General features: G+C 36.2%; 1 protein-coding gene across 2 annotated transcripts in view; it reads left to right on the forward strand.

Moving 5' to 3' along the window:
• Positions 1-18636, forward strand: part of Arih1 (ariadne RBR E3 ubiquitin protein ligase 1) — a 99040-nt gene that overhangs the window by 55540 nt on the left and 24864 nt on the right. For both annotated transcript variants that reach the window (XM_075965691.1, XM_075965692.1), the window contains exons 4-7: positions 388-480; positions 890-945; positions 13714-13780; positions 15358-15464. In XM_075965691.1, coding sequence (XP_075821806.1) covers positions 388-480; positions 890-945; positions 13714-13780; positions 15358-15464 — 323 coding nt within the window. The remainder of the gene's footprint in view (positions 1-387; positions 481-889; positions 946-13713; positions 13781-15357; positions 15465-18636) is intronic.

An 18636-nucleotide genomic window follows, 5' to 3' on the forward strand; every position in this document is an offset into this window, starting at 1 on the left:
TTAGTTGTTTTCCAGAGTTGTGGTATCCTTTCACATTCTTACGAAACAGCTCTTGTAGTGAGTGTGACATAGTGTCTCATTGTGGTTTGATTTAATCTCCATAGTAGCTCATGAAATCTTCATATATTTAATTTAAACATGTCTACCTTTGTAAAATTTGTATCAATGGCATGTATTTCCTATTAATCAGGTAGACTGTTCAAAGTATTCACATGTCTAGATTTTATCATTTAGAAGTTAAATTTTAGGACCTGTTTGGTTTTTGTTAAATGGACATTTTAACTACTATGAGAATTGTGAGATAATAAAGCTCTGAGGCACTATGTAGTTAGTTCAACTTTCTTTTAATGAATTTTTGTTAAATATCATGTTTTGTTTTTCTTACAGTATTTTACTGGCCTTGAATGTGGACATAAGTTTTGTATGCAGTGCTGGAGTGAATATTTAACTACCAAAATAATGGAGGAAGGCATGGGACAGGTAATTAATTTGATTTTCACTTGTTTAGGTCGTTGGATAACTATAGCCACGTAAAAATTTTGGGATTAAACATTTTTCTAGATTAAAACAGGCTTAAGAAAAAAAAGACTTTCCATTTAACAGTCTAATCTAGATAATGTGGTTCCATCATTCATCAGCCCTGATAATCTCTGTCAGGTTCTCCCTGATAGAGAACTTTGTAGTTTGCTTGTAACTTTTTTTTTTGGTGAAGAAAAAAAAAACAAACAATTGCTTACAAGGATAGTTACACTCAAAAATGTCTTTCCTGTAATACAAACGGAAAGGATTGAGATCCTGCAAACTGGAAAGTATTATCAGAACCTAGCAAACTGCCTGGCGTCCTATAAATATTGTTCAATGAAGAAGTTTAAATTTTGATCTTTTCCAGACTATTTCGTGTCCTGCTCATGGTTGTGATATCTTAGTGGATGACAACACAGTTATGTAAGTATTTATTTCAGGGTCTGCATGTTTCGTTTTATTGGTTAAGCCAGTTACCTTTGATTGAGTACCTTCAAGAAAATTAATTATTTAAATTCTGAAGAGGCTTTATGTTCTACACTTATTCCTTTATAATACAAAAAGATACTTGCAATGTGCTTAAGAGTCACTCTTAACGATAAATTTGGAATTATGTGGTTGCTTAATTTAGTTAAATTTCAAAATTATATGATGTGATAATGAATGTGTTAATTGATGTCGTCTGGGAAAGAGGCTAAGACAGAGAATCAGGGAGAGAGCTGAAGGCTGGGAGTGCTGCTCAGTGAGTTGCCCAGCCTATATGAGCTCTGGGCTTTGATTTCCAGTACCTACCAAAAACAAAACAAAAATGGAAAATAATAAAAAGTGATGTAACTCATGAAAATATGTGTGTTGATTTAAAAAGAGAGGATCATTAACACATAAGACTCCTTGCAGGTACATAATGCCAGACAAAGAAAAGAGTTTTCACAAAGAAGAAACTCGGTGTCTAGTCAGCGTTTCTGTGGCTGTGAAGCCACACTGTGACCACAGCAACTCTTATAAAGGAAGCATTTAGTTGGGGTGGCTTGTTTTTACAGTTCTGAGGTTTAGTCCATTATCATCATGGTGGGACATGGCAGAGTACAGACAGACATGGTGCTGTAGCTAGCTGTAACTGAGATTTCTACATCCTGTAGGCAACAGGAAGTCAGCTGACAGTCTAACCTAGGGAAGCTTGAGCAAAAGAGACCTCTAAGCCCACCCACACACTGACACACTTCCTCCAGCAAGGCTATCCCTCCCTAATTGAATACACCTCCTAATAGAGCTGGGGGGGGGCAGTTACATTCAAACTGCCACACTCAGCTTATGATGCAGCTGAGTCTGGCAGCCTTTGAGGATCTCCAACACTTAAACCCTACAGAAGACTGCTTTAAAGAAACAGAAGGCTGTGCCAGAACATTCTTTATTAGACACTCACTGCACTGCCTGGGGATACAGTGGTGTCTGCTAAAATACTGCTTCTAATTTCAAAGGCACTGCAGCTGGAAGCTGTAAACCAATTGTTCTCTTGTACAGATATTCTGTTTGAATGGAAAACAGAAATTTGGAAAAATAAGCTAGTGAATTTCTAGAACTAAGCTGCTTAGTTCCTGAGCCACGGTCCTTGTGCCCTCAAGTTATCATTCCAGGGTGCCAAGCAGATGGAGGTCTTAAATGATCCACAAACAATTTGTATAATTAGTTTTAAGAAATTCCTTATACATAAAACTTATCTGTGGGGGGAGAGGGAGAGGAGTGGGAAATGGGAGGCGGGGAGGAGGCGGAAATTTTTTTCAATAAAAAAATTTATCTGTGATTAAAAAGTAATAAAATAAAACAACAGCAGTGTGTTTTAATGAGTAATTTTAACTTATTAATGCTAAATTAACCCAACCAGCACAACCTTTTAAGCTCACCTATTCCGTTTAAAGGAAAATTTTTATTTTATGTGTGTGCATGTAACACACATCCCAGCATGCTGCTGCTTCCTCCTCCTCTTCCTCCGCCACCACTACCACCATCATCATCATTATTTTTCGAGACTGGGTTTCTCTGTGTAGACCAGGCTGTTCTTGAGCTCAGATCCACCCTCCTCTCTCTCATGAGTGCTGGGATTAAAGCTGTGTGTCGCCACCACCACCACCTGCTCCCATTCTGCCTTCTTAAAAACTTCAGTCTATTTTGGTTTATTTAGAACATATTTATTGCTATTACTAGGTCTGTATTAATCTTGTTTGTCTTAAGAGCTATTTCCTTTACTGTTTTCGGCTACCAAAATAAATCAGCTACCACTACTCTTCCACTTGTTTTTATCTTGTCCCCTAGTACATCCTTATTCATTGTATTCTTTCTTCAGTGTGTTAGTTTCATCCTGCCATCCAGTGCACTGCATCTTTTCATTCATTCCAGAAATTACTGGGTACTTCCTTGTTGTCACACCTACAGTGCCATTTCCCAAAAAGTTCACAATAATAAGTGTCACATAAGTACATTGTATATGTAAGGCAGTATTAGAAGGAAACATTATCCCTTAAGACTAGAAATAAAAGAAGTAAAAATGGCTGGGTAATATTGATTAAATAAAAAATGTCAGGTTTTAAATATTGATGAGCTTTTCTCTTAGATCAAAGGGGGAGGGTTTAATTAGTGATGTGGATGGAAAGAGTTCGACAGTTTGTCATGGTTTTGTCACAGATACTAGTCAAGACTTGAGGAATATGATGTGTGTTTTAGAAATGCAACTCTGGTGTAGTGGAGAATGCTTTAGAACGGGGAAGTAACGGGATGAGATGTTTACCAGATGTTTATACTGTAGGGTAAAGATTAAGGAGTCAGTAATTCAGTGGGAACAACAGAATTTAGAAACAAAGCAGATTGTGTGACATGAAAACTTGTATGGATTTTCAATTTGATATATTAGTCAGGAACTCTTAAGGTTTGAAATCCATTAAACAGGTAAATAACAGTTAAGGTAACAAGAGAGGAAACCATTGCTCCTGGAGGAAGTGTAGGATGAAAAAAAAAAAGACTGAAGTCGTAGAGGCTTAAACTTTTAGTTGAAAGAAGAGTAGTAGTCATGCATGGTACACTCAAGAGGCTGAGGCCAGTTTATGCTACATAATGGAATGCAGTCTTCAGTTTGAAAAGAGAGCACATAAGTTAGATGTAGTCAGACACTTAGACTTAAATGATGCTTTGAATGAAAAATAGAGAAACCAAAGGAGTAGAGAATGTTATCAAGAGGTCACCGGTGACGTTACTTTTCCAGAATTATAAACAAGAATAACAGTGAAAACAGATCATTAGGTTTCCTTACTACAAAACAATTTTACTAGCATGACAGTAGATATTAGATTGCAGTGAGTTATGAGTAAACGGTGGGGGAATTATGGTAGTTCAGGGAGATGAGCTGTCAGCTATCGCCCAGTAGATTTCATACTGAACTAGATATTTGATCTCTAGATATTCTAGTCTCCTTATGTATTAGAACATCTTTTTAATTAAAGAAATCAATTTAAGCCTGTTAATGTCATTGCTAGTTAGACTTAACAAGTTGTTCTTATCACTTAGCAAGTTGTAAGCATTATCTTTCAACATGTACACACTGAAACTAAATGTATTGGAAATTCAGGATCAGAGTTGGGGAACTCCTTCCTCTGAGTTTATTTTCATATCTGTTTTACATAATAGTAATTAAAGTACTATTTGGGCGAGGACTAGATAGAAAATGGGCAAATATCTAAGAAAACCATTGTGCCTTGTTTCCTTGAAATCATGGGATCGTTAAGCAGATAATATTCCAGTTGTGGGGAGGTAACTGTTGTTACAGTGTCTGCTGTGCAAGCATGAGGACTTAAGTTTGATCTCTATAACCCACATTTGGAAAAAGGGAAAAAGTCAGGCTTGGTTACATGTATTTGTAATCAATCCCAATGCACAAGAGGTCGTCTCAAATCCAAAATTAATGTCACCGGAGTAACAACACTTAAGGTTAACCTCTGACCTGCATGTATATAACATATATAATGCATACTCCCAAAAGAGTCAGCAAAAATGATACACCCATAGAATAAGCAAGCAGATTATAATAAAAATAATTTAAATTAATACAAAATTCATGTAAGTGTAAATCAAAATTTGATGCTCTAACTTAAAAGGTCTTTTGGTTTTTTTTGTTGTTGTTTTTTCCTTTTGTTGTTTTTAGTATTTTAGATTGGGTAAAGATGAAAGAATTTTGATAATATCTGAAGTTCCAGGAATATAATACCAGAGGGAGAATAAACAAACTGTTAACAGTGTTTGTGAATTTGTTTGACAGTTTAAAAGTACATGTATTCTTTGGTCTTTATTTGCACTTAGATAGGTTATTACAGTGTTTTTTTGTTGTTTGTTTTTGCCCCCTATTGTTTCTGATTACTTAGGTATTATTTTTTCCCCCATAATTGGTGCTTTAACAATTTTGTCTTTGACTTACAGACATTTGACCCCTATTTGTCTAGATTTGGTTCTGTTTGTGTTTGTTCTGTGTACAGCTCTTTGAACTCTGGATTCAGAGGTTAATGTTTGTCTTAAACTTTGGGGACTTTTTGTTCCTTATTTCATGGGGTGGGGGTGAGGCAGAGTAACACTGTATCCCTAGCAGGCCTCAAATTCAGAGATCCGTAAGAGGACATCAGTTAGAGTTGCAGGTGATTGTGAATCAATTACTAATGGATTCTGGGAACATAAGTTGGGTCCTCTGGAAGAGCAGCTGGTGCTCGTAGATGCTGAGTTTCCTCTAGCTTGTTTTGTTTATTAAGAGAAGATCCATGGATCCCAGGCTGACCCTTAAACTGAACTCCTCATGCTAGCTCTATCTTCCAAATGCTGGAATTACAGGTATCTGTATCACCGTGCTTAGCTAGCCCATTATTTCTTAAAACATCCCTCTCTCTGTGTGTATGTTTCTGTGTAATGTGTGTTGGCGTGGGAATCTATATGGAAGCATATGTGTATATACTTGCATGAGTGTGAGTATCTGTGTGAAAGTTCAAGGCTGACAGTGGGGGATTTCCCCTGATTGATCTACACTTCATTCATTAGGACCTAATTTCTTAGTTGAACCACTGTTTCTGCTAGCCTAGCTGGCTAGTTTGCTCCAGGGATCCCTGTCCCTGTTTTATTAGTATTGGAATTATAGGTGGGATACCTTTATATAGTGGGCATTAGGGCTCTGGACTTCAGTCTTCATACTTGACATAGTAAGCCCCCACTGAGACATCTATAGTAATAATATCACTTCTGTCCTTTCTTTGCCCCATAGTAACCCCCATTACACCTATTGACATTTTATTTGCCACACATTTCTAGGGGGATCTTCTTGTTTTCATAGTACCTTTTATTTCTATTTTAAACACTCAAAACATTTTATTGACACATCTTTTGGTCAAGTTTTTTTTATTAAGTTTTTTATTGAGAGACTGCTGATTTTATTATTAAAAACAACATAATTTATTCTTAGGATCTAACTCAAACACCTGGGCTCTGACAGAGTTTTATTGACTGCTTTCTCCCAAATATGGCTCACATTTTCTTCTTTTATTTTACCTACATAATCTTTAGTCGAAAACGGTACATTTGTTAGTAAACTATGTTGTTCTCCTGGCCTGATTTCATTCCTCTCTCTGTTCTTTCCTTTGGTATTTTTTTTTTGTCCCCCTCAAGTGTTTAGACGCTGATAGCACTGCTCTGTTTTAAAATTCTAATTTTTAAAATCTGCCTTTCTATGGGTCACTCTTCATTCATAAATAAAAATTCTGTTAAAATGTTTAGACTATAAGTCATCTAGTCTGATAGATCACCTTGAGGTATAGGTTAGGAATACATTTAAAGAGTAGCCACATCTCAGTTTTGAGCTTTGACTATTTGTTGAGTTGCTGTTCCTTTTTAGAGCAATTTGAATGTGTTCACTAGTCATTTATTGGAAGTGCACAAATTTTATTTCCATCTCATAGTCTTAAATATGGGGCTTTTATATACTGATTTGTGTCAACATCTGTTTGTATTCATAGCTCCTACCTTGTCTCCCTTCCTCTATCCTCAGACATCACCTCCTTTGCCGCCAAACTCATTATTATCAAAGAAAGGTTATCATTACATGTTAAGGATGTTCCTGGATTAGTAACCTTGGTGGTATTCTTGATTTGCTCTTCTCCTGTATCCACTCTTGTACCAAATTCATTTCATTTCCAGCATGACCCAGGCCATCTTTACTCTGGTTGAAATTTGTTGTTGAACAGATTTCTTTATAGTTTCATCACCTTCCAGTAATATTTCTCAAGTGCCTTCTGCTGTTTTTTTGCTATTCGTCTTATCAGCTCTTACATTTTACAGGGGATTTGGTCTCTTAAAAGTATTGTGCATTTTATTTGCATTTGGTTTTTACTTTATTTCCTACTGTCTCCTGCTTCTGTCATGTTTTTCACTCTTTCTGAAGTATTCTTTAATTTTTCTAGTTCACTCATCCTTTGAGTCATTATTCAGGACTATGTTTGTATTTTAATTTTGTCAACACCCTATACGTTTCTAAACTCGCCCTCTATTTTACTTACTGTTAGCTTTCTTATTGCCTATACTTTATAGCTGCACGACCCAAAGTTACACTGCTTATAGTGACTGAATCTGTTATTTTCATACCCTGAACGTCTTCATTCTTTGGAGTCTCAGTACTTTTTTAGACTATTAAATCACACCCCCCCCTTCCTCTTCATCATCTAGGGGACTAAGTATCGTGCCTCCTGCATTCTAATAGTAGTATTATTAGTACTAGTAATAGTAATAATAACATTTTACTGCTACTAAGCTCTTTCCTACTCCAACTCTCAATTTTCTTGTGTAAACATTGGCCTCATCTAGAGTTTTGTAGGATGATATACTTCGAGAACATTTTCTTTGTCCCAAGATTTTTCCTTGTTGCTTTCATGAAATAAGTAAAAATTATTTGTCTAAACTATATATCATTTATTACATATGATCAAATAAATTTGTTTTTATTCATCATATCAGTTTATTATGTCATTTACTTCCTTGATGTCTCCTTTTGATTGTCTATAGCTTCCCTACTAATCTTAGGATAAAGAAAAGCATATATTTCTATATTATGAAGTCTTTTAGGATGTTCAAGTAGTATCTCATCTTTTATGGCTGACCTTGAACTCAAAATTCTGGTCAGCCTCCTCTGTGAAGACATTATAGGTGTATGCTACCATGTTCAACTGTTTAATTTCAAAACTAATGAATTGTAATAGTGTTTTTTCTAATTGTGATGGATCTAATTTCACACGATGTGGCGTGTACCTAAAGTAATAATAATAATTTTATTATTATTTTCATGTCTGGATTTAGAAGTAGACAGATTCATTCCCATTCATTTTTAGGTGAATTATGTCTGTTGCTTTCATAAAATCTACTGAAGACTGTGGGCATAGCTTGCTATTATTGTCTGTGTTTAACAAGTTCTTGGGTTTGATCCCAGCATCTTTCTTTTTTTTCCTAATGGTTCATAGACTCATTGACTATGATTCTGTTCTAATTTTCCATTTGTATGAAAGACAAAAATGTTGTTTTTTTTTAGTTAAGCACGGTTTCATCAATTTTAAGCAATGGTTCTTAATGCCTTATTATTTAATATGAGGTAGTTGCAGCCTTTATACTGTCCTTTACCTTCATTTCTCCACCTTCTAACATATCAAGTGCATAATTACTATACATTACTAACTTTATGTGTGTTTTCTGTTCTGTCATTAATTCTTTTTATTTTTTGCTAGTGGATTGATTCTTAACTAGGAACAACTTATTTTTGTCTTTCTTGAATATCATTTAAGTGGAATTATGTAGCATGTATTTTTTGTAAGTTATTACCATTGTGTGCACGCATATATGAATTGAGGTGAGTGATAGCACACATGTACCACTGAGCATAAGTGAAAGTCAGAGGACTACATTTTTTAAGAATATTTATTTACTATGTATACAATATTTTGTCTGTGTGTATGCCTGCAGACCAGAAGAGGGCACCAGACCCCATTATAGATGGTTGTGAGCCACCATGTGGTTGCCGGGAATTGAACTCAGGACCTTTGGGAGAACAGACAATGCTCTTAAACTCTGAGCCATCTCTCCAGCCTCCAGAGGACTACTTTTGAGAGTGGTGCTTTCCTTTCATTTTTGGTCCCAGGGGTCATCAGGCTTGCTCAGCTGAGCTAGCCTGCCAGTATTCTTTTGTGTATGCATATATTCTTCATGGGCATCGTGTCTTTGTATTTGTCTGCATTATTATTGTATAGTGTTTGATTCTTTAGATAATAGAGATTTGAAGTTTGTGGGTGGTTTGTTTTGGCCAGTGTAAACTTTAAAGAATACTTTTCTATGTCTTTAAGCAGACATATACACTGATTTTCTTGGGTTATGTTGGGACTAAAATAGTTTAGTAGATCCTGCCAAATTATTTTCTAAAGTAGTTGTGCATATATTCCTCACTAAATATGAGATTCTTGGTGGCAGTGTGGGCATATCTCATTGTAGTTTTTTTTTTTATTTGAAGTTTTCTGGTAGATAATAAAAAGCATTTTTCTACATTTATTTTCAGTTTAGGTAACTCTATTTTTTTTTTTGCTGCATTTATTTTACTGTGCATGCATACCATGGCACACTTGTGGAGGTGAGACAACAACTTGTGGAAGTTGGCTCTTTTCTTCCATATAGGCCCTGGAGGTCAACTCAGATCAGCCTTGATAGCTTGCCTTTACCCACTTAGTCATCTCTCTAGCACTAGATAGTCCTTTTAATCAAGTGCTCACCGAAATCATTTCTCCATTCTTAAATTTGGTCTATCAGTAATTTTTTGTGTATTTTATATCCCTCTCCCCATGTGTCTTACCCTTTGCCTGTGAGAGGTGATTTACTTTGATGAGGAAAAATTCTCATTATGTCTTCAGAAGTTTAGATAATATGTGGTTTAAAAGAGTTGCTTTTTTCACAGTAAAACAGAATGAGTGCCCTTTTATTTCTGTGCAGAGAAACAAATAATATTGACTTTGATATTCTGAGTAGGAAGTTTATCAGGAAAACAGTAGTATATCTTCTGTTTACAATGTACATAACTCAGTTTGTTAGTAAATCAATTCCTAACTGAAATGTAAAAATGAAACCACTTTTGATAAATAATGCTAGAGAAACAATACATTACTGATAAAGCCCCAGCATTATTTTAAAATGTTACTTACCTGTAAACATAAAAATGTATAGATTGAAGTAAGTAGGGAGAGGCAAAGAACTGTTGGGGAAGCTGCAGATTTTGTAGGTAATGATACGTTGCTGTACAACTGTTGACCTTTGATTATTTTGGGCAAGTGAATTATAGGGTCAGAGAGGATTGCTTTGACTGTTGGATTTTGGAAGTCTTAGTGTGTCTGTGTCTCAGGAGGAGAGCAGAATAACTGAATTTGAGGTCGTTGGGATATTTAGTGAGATCTTGTTTCAAAGAAAGGTAGGAAAAGAGGAAAGTATTATAGAAAGGAGAGGTGATCGTATATTTAGAAAAATAAAACAAAGGTTTATAAAAATCCTTAGTTATATGTGATGTTATTTATTCTTTGTGTTTGTCTGCAGTTTGTATATCAAAGGAAAAAAGACTTTTTAAAGGAAAATTCTTTTATTATTTGAGCTAAATTATTACATAAAGTTTTTTTGTTTTTTAACTCAGGGTGCTTTATATGCATAAGCGTTATTTAGTACCGGCTAGATGGTTTTTGTTTGACTTTTTTTTTCTTAATCAATTTGACACAAGCTAGAACATCAGAGAGGAGGGAGTACTAATTGAGAACAGGCCTCTGTAAGAATGACTATAGGTAAACCTGTATGGCTTTCTTTTAATGATTGATGTGGGAGGACTGGCAGACCACCATTGGGCTTGTGGTCCTGGGTTGAGCAAGCCAATAAGTAGCACTCCTCCATGGCTCCTGCCTGCATTAGCCCTTGCCTCCAGGTTCCTTCCCGTTTTGAGTTTCCAGCCTAAATGTTTTCCAGGGTAAACTGTTACAAAAGTGTAAGTGAAATGAACACTTTCCTTCCCAATTTCTTTTGATCATGGTGTTTCATCACAGCAATAGGAACCACCTAAGATATCCGCTTAATTCAACAAAACAAAACATAAACCTTTATGGTTAAGTTAAAGTCAGCATTCCAGTTTCTTTGTTAAATCAGATATGATTCTCAAACTGTGGGTGCTTAAATGCTTCTGAAGTTGTACTCCACATGTGTAGTAGGCATTCAGAAGAACCTGTTTTGACTCCCTGAGGGATGCCCTCCACAGAGAATTGATCCATTGACTTTTTTTTTTCAACAAAGGTGGTAGCAACTGGTATCAATACAATTAGCACATTAATAGCAGGAGTTTTCATTCATCTTAATAGTGCTATTCTTAAAGGTTTGAAGTCTAGCTAAGATCAGCCATAATAAATGGTTTGTAGAATCAGAGAAGCATTATGGATAATAGGGATATAAATATCTTTGGAACCAGAACATCTGACTTACAGTTATATACTTTATTTTACTGATGTCAAATCCATAAAAAAGTAGCAGTTGTTAGTTTTCCCTACCTCCTGATATATTTTTTTTTTTTGATTTTTCGAGACAGGGTTTCTCCGTAGCTTTTGGTTCCTGTCCTAGAACTAGCTCTTCTAAACCAGGCTGGCCTCAAACTCACAGAGATTCACCTGCCTCTGCCTCCCGAGTGCTGGGATTAAAGGCGTGCGCCACCACCGCCTGGCCCTCCTGATATTTTTAAGAAACTGTCTTGTTATGCATTACAAATTGGAGTCAAAGGAAAAACCCTACCGTGCTAACCTCCTAAAATAATTTTATCATTCTGTTTCCATTCAACAATTCCCACATGTTCCAATACCTTACCAAGCACTTGTCTAGTTTCTTTGTGTATTGTTTAGTCTAATCTAGAAATCATATTAAATGGAATCGTAATATGTTTTTCTCCCCCTCTAGTTGCATTATTTGGCATAGAGTTTGTGTGTGTGTGTGTGTGTGTGAGAGAGAGAGAGGGGGGGGGGGATGAATCACCACTTAGATCTTTTTATGGTTTAGTTGTGTGTTAGAGCTGTTTCAACTTCCTGTGAAAATTTTTCTCATGAATGAGCTTTATGTATAAGATTTTGTGGGGCACCCATTGTAATTCTAAGCACATATATCTAGGAGGGAAGTTGAAGAGGGTTGTGGTAATGCTGTGTTTAACTTGTTGATGAACTCCCAAATAGACTAATTATTGTTAGACTTTGCCTCTGGCGTTTGTGTATTGAAAGTTAATTTGTTTAAAAATACCTAGCTGGTTACACTCAGGAGGCAGAGGCAGACAGATCTCTCTGAGTTCCAGGACAGCCAGAGCTGCAACACAAACCTTTGTTGAACACTGCTCTTTCCCCCTCTTCTCCAGGGGGAAGAACCTTATCAAACACTGAATAGTTCAGACAGTGTGCTGGACACAAGATACTTTTTTCATGAAGCTTATTGTTTGGGAATGAATAAGCAAAAAAATAGACATGAAAACAAGATTATACTAATTGCTATAATTAAATGATGGGGAATTCTTTCAACTTTTGTGCGTTTAATGTTTAGTAAGCACATGCTATTTGTTAGACACATCTAGTTTCACAGATCTTTAATTTTACAAATTGTTTTTGCAGAGTAGTAACCAGAGGAATAGAAAGGTCAGAGAACTTACTCTCATTTCATAGTTGTGAGCCGTACTCAAATGAAGGTTGTATCACCTCAGGTCCCCTTCATGGCATTTTTCTCTGTCTATTCTGGGTGGGGGATGGGTATAGTCTTACATAGTAGTATTCCTGAAGATGCATGGTATTTAGGATTTTTGAGGAACTAGAACGGTATATTTGGGATCTAGGCATGGGCAACTACACCTACAACCACTGCAGATTTCAGGTCCTCTTGGTATACAGAGTGCTTAGGCGGCCAGCTTAGGCTACAGAGTGAGACCTGTTTCCCCTGCCCCCAAATGACCTGATATGAGTTCATCTAAGAGTGGCATAAGAGAGTGAGGTTTTAAGGAAGGACAGAGGAAGAATGAGATGAAGCTTAAGAAAAATGAAAGGACTGGACATGATAGCTCACGCCTTTAATCCTAGCACTTGGGAACCAGAGGCAGAAGGATCTCTGTAAAATCAAGGCAAGCCTGGTCTACATAGTTCCAGGACAGCCAGAAGTGTGTATTACATAAAGACCCCTTTATTATTATTGTTATTATTATTATTATCATCATCATTTACTTAGAGACCCCCATATCATTGATAATAATGACAGTAAAATTTGAAAGTTAAAAAAGAATTAATGACAAAATCAGAGCATACAAAATTGTCTTATTAAAAATATTAGACGATATACTTTTGTTAAAAGGTTGTTTGTCAGTAGCCATCACACACTACCACTTGATTTAATACCAACTAAAAATAAAAGCAAAACAAAAAACAAACCTTGACAGTGGTGGTTGAACCTTTTCTTGGATGCTTTTGGCAGAGGCTTAACCATTCATTGATCTCTGTCCTTAGCTCTTAACACCATTTTCCTATGACATTCAGAATGATGCTTCCCATAAAACTAATGAGACTTCAGCTGTTTATTGTTCCTCATTTTCATGCCTCTGTGTTGTGAGTTACACAATTTGTTGTTCATCAGTGTTCAGAAAAAACCAGGTTGCTGTCAATTTTTTCATTTAATTCCTGAGAACTGTCACATGAAGGCAACCTTCAAAATTATATACACAATACTGGGTCTATTCTTTGACATTTGTTTGGTTTCATGGACTGCTGGGGGTTCAAAGGAAGACAGTCATGAATTGCTCGCAGAAGACTTATAAGGGATGAAAATTTGCTGTCGTTAGACTGCTATGTGAACTCAGCAAAACAGAATATTTAGAATATAAAATATGAGGAAAATGTCTATCCAAGTCACATTACAGAAACTTGGAGATCACTGTTAGGACTAGTAGATTTCTGAGTTGATGGAGGATGTACATTTGGATATTTTCAACTTAGGGTAGTTTTTATGCTATAGCCTAAACAGTCTTTGAAGTTACATTTTATATATATATGTGTGTTGAAACTTGGCTTAATAAACTTAATAAATTTCTTTCATTTGTTTCAGGCGCCTGATCACAGATTCAAAAGTTAAATTAAAATATCAGCATTTAATAACAAATAGCTTTGTAGAGGTAAGTGGTTTACGCTTGTCTAATTTTAGTTTTTAAAAATTCTGTTTATTAATACGAATACTAGTTAGGTTTCATAGTTTGTATTTCCCTGAGTGGGATGGTACACTCTTTGAAATCGTAGCCCTGGAGTGGTTGGGGGCAAGAGAATTGTGAGTTTGAGAGTACTCTGAACTACCTAGTGAGAGACAACTTCTTAAAACAGACAGATAAACAAAAACCAAAATTAAACAATGCATGAGAAAAACCAAAATTAAACAATGCATGAGGCAGAGGCTAGTGGATCTATGTGAGTTATAGGTCAGCTTACATACCCAGTTCTACAATAACCAGGTCTACATAGCGAGACCTTGTCTTAAAACAAACAAGCAAACAAATGAAAAAACAGTTGTAGAAACAGTTGAGAATTGATTGTTAAAAGGATTATTTTATTTTCAGGAACTAGTAAGAGTCAGTCTTTTCCTATTGCATAAGAGTGGTTTTGTGTTTTTAATTTTTTTCCAGTCAAAGGGAGAAATGAAGTAAGTCCATTAGCTTCTCCCAGGCTGTTGTATAGCATCTAAACACCTTCCCAGATTATGAACTTATCTGATTTTCTTGCATTTTAAGAAAATTTCCCTGGGCTGATTTTGGTTGCAAACATATATGTGGAGGTCAGCCTGGTCTACGGGGTGAATTTCAGGCCAGCTGTGACTGTTTAGTAAGACCTTGTCTCAGAAGTAAAAGTTTACTCTAGAATTGAGGTTAGTAATCACAAAAATGTCTAAACTGGCACATGGTGGCTTAATCCTGTAGTCTCAGAAATAGTGAGGCTGAGGTAGAAGGATTGCTAAAATCTGGAAACAAGCTAAGGAGTGGGATTTGTAGGTAGCATAAAAAAATAGTTCTTATGTTCTATAGAATTAGAATTTTAAAGATGATTAATCTTGTGAGGGTCTGGGGATACAGCTTTGTGGTCAAAGGCTTCCTTAGCAGGTACCTAAAACCAAAGTAAACAAATAATGAATCGGCAAACTAGATCTTGTAGACTTGGGGCATAGCTCCTTAGGTAAAACACTTGCTTAATGTGGTCTTGAGCTTTATTCAAAAAAGGAAATAAGCAAGTTCCAATGTTACCTGCTCCTTTTTCTTTCTCTTTCTTTTCTTCTTTTTTTGTTTTGTTTTGTTGGTTTTTGATTTTTGGCTTTTTTGGGTTTGGATTTACAAGACAGGGTTTCTTTTTATAACAACCCTGGCTGTCCTTGAACTCACTGTATAGACCATGCTGGCCTCAACAAAGATCCACCTGTCTGCCTCCCAAATGCTGGGATTAAAGGAATTCATTTCCATTGCCTGGCTAATCTGCCACGCTTTAACAAAGTAAAATAGAAATATCATTTATCTTCCTAGGTGGACAAAAACCTAACACATTTCTTATTAAAAGGTGATAATTATAATGAGAGGATATTACCCTTCAGAGCACTGTGTACTTCATAGGGATTATGTGCTTCATAGGGTTTTGTTATCTCTCTTCCAACTTTATTCTAGATTTATGTATTTAACTTGCTATCATTTTAAAGATTTTCTAACTTGTATTTTAGTGCAACCGACTGTTAAAGTGGTGTCCTGCCCCAGATTGCCACCATGTTGTCAAAGTCCAATATCCTGATGCAAAACCTGTTCGCTGCAAATGTGGGCGCCAGTTTTGGTAAGCAAGTGATTTGCTAAATGAGTGAAGTGAATGAAGAGTTTCTGTGTTTTCTTTTTAATCTTGGTAATAAAATGGGGGAAGCTTCATGCTGGGAGATACTAGTTATAAATAGTTTATATCTTTTAAGTAAACAAGAAACCACATCTTAAGTTTTTTTTTTCTTTCCTTGATGCGTTTATCTTTTGGAGGGAGAGGAGAGGAGAGAGAGAGTTAGTGTGTTTTGTTTTAATGCAGTCTCGTTTTCATTGCCCTTATTGGCCTCAAACTCATGTTTATTCTCTTAATCCCCCCCGAGTTCTGGGATAAGCATATGCCACCACACCTGCTGAATGTATCAAAGGAAAATGAAGCTATAATCCTAATTTTCTTTGTATTTCACTTTAACTTTTAAGGAGAGAAATCTTAAAAATCTGGGCTAATTTCCCCCTTTTTTCATCATTCAGAAAGCTCAGGTGTGAGTATAGTGCTTACATGCTAGTTGTATCTTGGGCATCAAGCTTCAGTCAAAGCTTAGTGGCAGTGCTTTATCCACTGAGCCATCTCTCTGGTCCAAATTGCTATAGTCATGTAGTATTTTGTTCCATCTGACTCTTGCTCTTTACCTGTATGTTCTCACAGATTAAGGAATAATATGGTTTATTTAAAAACAAAAAATTTACTTGATTTAGACAAGTTTTAATCTTACAAGAAAATGTTGGTATATGGTTTTGTAGGTAATTTTGGTTGTTTGGCTGTTGGTATCTTGGGACTTTAGAGTTCTATAGTATACTTTCCTCTGACTGAACTTATTAGAGATTTTTCAACACCAAAGATTAGGGAACATTTTAGTGTCTTTGAACTATTTAACTGGCTTTCTTTTCCTATATGGGTAGCCTGAGAATATCTCAATTTGAAAGATCTTACTCCTTTTTCATTAGTAATTCATCTTTAAGTCCATCTTTGCATTCAGGGGCCAACCTGCATCTTCACTGACGTTTATTCAATCAAAAATTGAGTTTCGTTATTTATACATTCTACGTTGCATAAAAGCAGTCTGGTACACACACAGTTAAGTCATGTTCTATTTTTTACAATGAATGGTTGTGTGCTAGTTTGCAATAGCATGTTTTTTATTTTCATCAGTATGACCTTTATTGCTTTTAGCTCCACATACATTCTATGTAGAATTGGTAGATATTCTTTTAAGATGACGGAGACTTTCTCTATACCTCTTCCTTCATTATCAAGTCTTACACAATCACCCTGGAATAGTCTCTATTCATGATAATATATTCTTTTTCTAACACACATCAAACCCTGTATATTATCGATTTACAAATCTGCTTTCTCATTTTAAGCTTTGTTAAAAAAGCTTTCCTTATTTCTCACTACCAATTTCTTATAACAAAATACCAATATTATCTAGTATTTACACAGCAGTAATTTCTTTTTCAAACTGGGAAATCATGGGTCAGTGTGCTAGTGAATTATTTGTGCTGTTGTTATGTGTAGGTAGAAGTTTCCTGTCTTGCAGCTGCTGGGTGCCAAATACCCAGTGCCCACTTCATAAATGACCACACAGAGGCTTAGTATGCTTGACCAATATAGTCAGTCTCATTACTAACTTACTAATTAGCTCTTAGATTTTAAATTAACCCATATTCCTTATTCATGTTCTGCCATGTTGTCAGTTTGGCTTACCCAAATCAGTCTGGCTGGTGTCTCCTGACTCAGCCCTTCTCCTTCTCATCATCTTTAGTTTGGTCAGCCTGACTATACTTCCTATACTGACTATATTCAGCAATCAGCTTTTTTATTATTGTTGTTGGTGTCCTCCTTTCCCCTCGAGACAGGGTTTTTCTGTAGCTTTTGGAGCCTGTCCTGGAACTTGCTCTGTATTCCAGTCTGGCCTTAAGCTCACAGAGATCCACCTGCCTCTGTCTCCTGAGTGCTGGGATTAAAAGCGTAAGCAACCACTGCCAGACCCAATCTGGATTTTGTTAAAGCAATTCAACTGACAGATCTTTACAATGGACAAGCGGATTGTTGCACAGCAGTTGTGGGTCTGCTTTTTACTATACAGAGAATATCTTTGTGAATAATCTCACGTGGTAGATGGAACAATAGAGCTGTGTGCATCTCTTTATTGTATTGCTCCTGAATACAACCCTCATGACAATCACCTTATAAACCATTCCTAAGTGTGCATGTGCGCGTCTGCGTATTCTTGCAGGGAGTGGGGGCATGGTGGTGTTGCGACAGTCTCTACATAGTGCTGGCTGTTCTAAAACTCACTAGTAGATTAGATTAGTAGATTAGACTGACATCTTCAAACCCACAGGGATCTGCCTGCTACTGCCTTCCGGGTGCTAGGTTAAAGCCATACACGATCATACTCAACAACCCCTACCTTTTAAAGCTGTCACTCTGATGATTAGGTTTCAACATTGTTATTAGGATGGGGCACTTGAAGAATATAGCAGAAAGGTAAAAAGATTTTCCTATCTTTTTAAAGAAAATGAAGGAACTAGTGCTAACAAATAGGTGTTTCCTTGGTAGATATTTCAGTAATGCTCTGATTCTTTAAAAATCGCCATCGAATTAATAAATATCCCCAAAAAGCAAATAAATTCACAAACATGCAAGCATGTATACAGTGCAAATTGTGTTGATTAAAGATCAACAGTGCCCTTATAGTTTTAGAGTTTAGTCCTGTGACCTGGGGTGATGATTTAGTGTGTAAAGTGCTTACTCTGCAAGAGTTAGGGACTTGAGGCCCCAAACCACATAAAGCTGGGCAGCCCAGCTTGCACCTGTACTCCCAGTGCTCCTATAGTGATACGAGGCAAAAACAAGAGATTTACTAGGAATTTGTGAGCCAGGTAGGCTAGTGCGCACAGCAGTGAATACTAAAAAGGGAAGAGAGACCCTGCTTCAAAGAAGATCAAAGATGAAGACAGATGTTGTCCTCCAACTTTCAGATGTTTACTATAGCACACGTGCCTGCTACCACACATCAAATTTACCTTTGTTACAGACGAGAAGATGAAATCTGATTCCTTGCATACTCTCAATTTTTTGTTTTAATAAGAAACATTTCTCCTTTTTGTAAAGATTAGATTTATTTATGTGTATAAGTGTTTTACCTATATGTATGTATATCACATGCATTCAGTATCCATAGAGGCCA

This window comes from Microtus pennsylvanicus, chromosome 3 (assembly GCF_037038515.1).
Source record: "Microtus pennsylvanicus isolate mMicPen1 chromosome 3, mMicPen1.hap1, whole genome shotgun sequence".
NCBI classification, from domain to species: Eukaryota; Metazoa; Chordata; class Mammalia; order Rodentia; family Cricetidae; genus Microtus; species Microtus pennsylvanicus.